We start from the raw sequence: 4,205 nt of genomic DNA on the forward strand, positions 1-4,205 counted from the left end.
CACCCCCAACAGGGACAGCACGGGGTTAGATACAGAGAAACTCTCTCCCTACACTGTCCCCATCAAACACTGCCAACAGGGACAGCACGGGGTTAGATACAGAGCATTTGTGTTCAATATAGTTTGATGCGGGACAGTGTAAAGGGGTTTTACTTTGTATTTAACCCCGTACTGTCCCTGTTCTGGGAGTAGTTGACTGTGTAGTGGGAGTTTTACTTCATGGGAATTCACGTCTCAAGCACCTTTCTCGGTTTTACTTTTGCTTGCAGAATATGCCAAATGTTCGGGATCATGACAGCTCTGTGTATCTCCGCCTCCAAGGGGACGCCCTGTCTGTTGGTGGATATGAACCAAACCCAAACTTCTGGGAAGAGGTGAGGTAGAAAGAGACAGATTCGGATTGGGAGAGTGGGACCACAGTGGACACAGTCACGGGGGTAGTCTTTTGTAGTGTTCGTTATTGTGTGAGGGCCGTGGGAGCAGAGACGTGTTGGAGTGTATGGACATGGGGGTGCGATTAGGAGCAGAATGGAGAGGCCTGAGTCTGTAGTGCAGAAAACAATGTAAGAGCTAAGACAAGCAGCTCAGAGCAGAAACAAATCAGTGAGAAATGGAAACCCCCTCACCCCTGGATCTAATCTTTCTAATCTAATGCATTTTTTAAGAATTTAAATAAACAGTTTGTCTCAGGAATCAGAAGATAGTTTCCAAAACTCGTGGCTGCAACAAATGGAGCAATCTTGAGAGACTGTGATTAAATACAGGAAAGCATTATTTCACAATGTAAAAAACATCCTAGGGTTAGATATTTTGTTTTTATTCATTTACAGGATAGGGGCAGCATTTATTGCCCAGAGGTCAGTTAAGAGTCAACCACATTGCTGTGGGTCTGGAGTCACATGTAGGCCAGACTGGCAGTTTCCTTCCCTAAAGGGCATTAGTGAACCAGTTGGGTTTTTCCAACCATCAGCAATGGATTCATGGTCATCATTAGATTCCTAATTCCAGATATTTATTGAATTCAAATTTCACCATCTGCCGTGGCAGGATTCGAACCTGGGTCCCCAGAATGTTATCTGGGTCTCTAGATTATCAGTCCAGTGATAATACCACTAGACCATTTTGATGAATATGGAAATTAATATCTTCATAAATAAGTAAATAACATTTCTAAGCTGATGGAATTGAAAAGCAGAGTTTTGTTTCCGTTGTGTAGTACCTCGGTTAGACCACACCTGGAACACGGTGCGCAGCTCTGGTCTCTGCATTTTAGTAACATTATAGAATAAGCAAGAAAATGCCACAAAAAATAAAATTTGCAAAGTTGATGCTGGAACTGAGAGATTCTAAATAATGAAAAAGCTTCCTGTCTCTGGGATACTGAAGTGTGACTTGATAATGGTCTTTAAAATTATGGAGGGATATAAAAGGATAGATCTGGAGAAGACATTTCCACTTGTTAGGAAAACCAGAACAAGGGATAATCAATACTGTCATTGTTGTGAATTGATGTAAATACTGTCATTAATCCAATCAGGACTTCAGAAGAAATATCTTTATCCGTACTCAGGAGGACGTGCTCCTATGTGGAACAGTTAGAACAAATAAAGTTGATGCATTTTGGGAAAAGTTGGATAAGCACAGATCACAAAGAGACATACGGAACTGCTATGCAGAAGGAAGCCATTCAGTTCATCATGTCTATACTAGCTCACCAAATAAGCATTCCACTTTATGCCTAAGTATTACCTCCTTCAGTAATTCTGTGAATTTTTCCCCTCAGTTCACACTCTCATTCCCCTTTGAATGCTTCAAGTGAACCTGTCTCCCCCACACTCTCAGACAGTACGTTCCAGACCCTAACCACTCGTGTGAACCTGTCTCCCCCCAAACTGTCAGACAGTGCAGATGCACAGAGAGATCTGGGTGTTCAGGTCCATTGTACCCTGAAGGTGGCAACGCAGGTGGATAGAGTGGTCAAGAAGGAATATGGCATGCTCTCATTCATCAGACGGGGTACTGAGTACAAGAGTTGGCAGGTCATGTTACAGTTGTGTAGGACTTTGGTTCGACCACATTTGGAATACTGCGTACAGTTCTGGTCACCACATTACCAAAAAGAATGTGGATGCTTTGGAGAGGGTGCAGAGGAGGTTCACCAGGATGTTGCCTGGTATGGAGGGCGCTAGCTATGGAGAGAGGTTGAGTAGATTAGGATTATTTACATTAGAAAGACGGAGGTTGAGGGGGGACCTGATTGAGGTCTACAAAATCATGAGAGGTATAGACAGGGTGGATAGCAAGAAGCTTTTTCCCAGAGTGGGGGACTCAATTACTAGGGGTCACGATTTCAAGGTGAGAGGGGAAAAGTTTAAGGGAGATATGCGTGGAAAGTTCTTTATGCAGAGGGTGGTGGGTGCCTGGAACGCGTTGCCAGCGGAGGTGGTAGAGGCGGGCATGATAGCGTCAATTAAGATGTATCTAGACAGATACATGAATGGGCAGGGAGCAGAGGGATACAGATCCTTGGAAAATAGGCGACAGGTTTAGATAGAGGATCTGGATCGGCGCAGGCTTGGAGGGCCGAAGGGCCTGTTCCTGTGCTGTAATTTTCTTCGTTCTTTGTTCTTGTTCTTAGTACGTTCCAGTCCCTAACCACTTGAGTGAACCTGCCTCCCCCCACGCTCTCAGACAGTACGTTTCAGACCCTAACCACTTGCTGTGGGAGAGAGATTCTCCTTATATGATCAGAATAAAAAGACATTGTGACAGTGTGAGATGAAGGGGTGTATGTGGGTGCACACATGGAGCATAAATCCTGGCCAGGAGCAGGTGGGCTGAATGCTGCAAATCCTGTGTCCAATGTTGACCCATAAACAGAGAGAGTGGACATTGGCTGTAGGAGCAGTGACCTTGTTGCTTTGGATCCATCTATCTGTACTTTGATTGTGATGTCTCTTTTTTAGGTGTCAGATAAATTTGCCTTCAGCCTTTTTGACCTGGATTGGGATGTTTTCACACAGTTGATTGAAGGAGCTGTGAACCGTATCCCTGCTCTGGAGACCACGGGGGTGAAGTCAACCGTGTGTGGCCCAGGTACAGAGGAGCTCATGCCCAATGCAGTGTGCCAGGATTGCTGCTTGTTCCTCCTCCTGTCCCAGGCTCAGCTCAGCAGTAATCGTCTCTCTGACCTTCAGTCCTTGCTGCTTGAGTTCTAACATTCCTACCCACAACCTCAGCCGACACAGACCAGACTTGGAGCCTGGGATCTACCCAGACAGTATGATCAAACAGCTCCATTTACAAGTGGGTAGCAGCTGGTCCAGTTTGATGTGGGCTATGTCTCCTTTATGTGTAAGGAAGGTCTGGGCACGGGTGTTGCTGAATTTAATGTTGGTTCTGCCACAGTGCACAGTGGAGTGGAGGAGATGGTTCACTCCTGGAGCAGCTCCATCTCTGATGAGGAGACTGGGCCTGGATTTGTGGTGATGGATGGGAACAATCCCTGACACAACTCTGACTGAGATTGTGCTGAGCGACAGCTGGTGGAGCTGTATTCTTGTTCAGGGAGACTTGTTATCCCTGATAAGGGGATAGGTCCTTAAAATTGTCTCTGGAGCGGTTCCTCTATGCTTTAAAAAGTCTCTTGCGGTGAGGGGGAGAGAGAGTCCAACAGTAATGATGCCTGTTTTGTAGAGTCATTCACTGCTGACCACAAGCCCCTGATGGGAGAGGCTCCTGAACTCCGAGGCTACTACCTGGGATGTGGATTCAACAGCGCAGGTGAGAAGCTGGGGTTCTCATGGTTCCTGAGCTCTGACTGTCTTTAGTCTCGAATAGCACATAGCAAAGATAAGAATTGTAACCAACTTCTTCATGCCTTAGCCTCAGGCTCACTAAAAGTGATCAGGCAGGTTCAGGGTAATCCTACCATCAGTTTGATCTCCTTCCACTGAGGATGAGATTAGAAGAACAAGGATCTAAAACCAGCAGAATCACTGACCCTCTGACAGTGCGGCACTCCCTCAGCACTGACCCTCCGACAGTGCGGCAATCCCCCAGCACTGACCCTCCGACAGTGCCCGCTCCCTCAGCACTGACCCTCCGACAGTGCGGTGCTCCCTCAGCACTGACCCTCCGACAGTGCGGCGCTCCCTCAGCACTGACCCTCCGACAGTGCGGCGCTCCCTCAGCACTGACCCTCC

At 46.8% G+C, this 4,205-nt stretch overlaps 1 protein-coding gene across 1 annotated transcript in view; it reads left to right on the plus strand.

Annotated features, from left to right (window-relative positions):
- LOC109938339 (sarcosine dehydrogenase, mitochondrial-like) overlaps nucleotides 1–4,205 on the plus strand; it is a 33,220-nt gene that overhangs the window by 17,548 nt on the left and 11,467 nt on the right. Inside the window, 3 exon segments of the mRNA XM_048613425.1 lie at nucleotides 270–374; nucleotides 2,967–3,096; nucleotides 3,697–3,783. Coding sequence (XP_048469382.1) covers nucleotides 270–374; nucleotides 2,967–3,096; nucleotides 3,697–3,783 — 322 coding nt within the window.

The sequence above is a fragment of the Rhincodon typus genome, chromosome 28 (genome assembly GCF_021869965.1).
Source record: "Rhincodon typus isolate 14 chromosome 28, sRhiTyp1.1, whole genome shotgun sequence".
In the NCBI taxonomy this organism is placed as follows: domain Eukaryota; kingdom Metazoa; phylum Chordata; class Chondrichthyes; order Orectolobiformes; family Rhincodontidae; genus Rhincodon; species Rhincodon typus.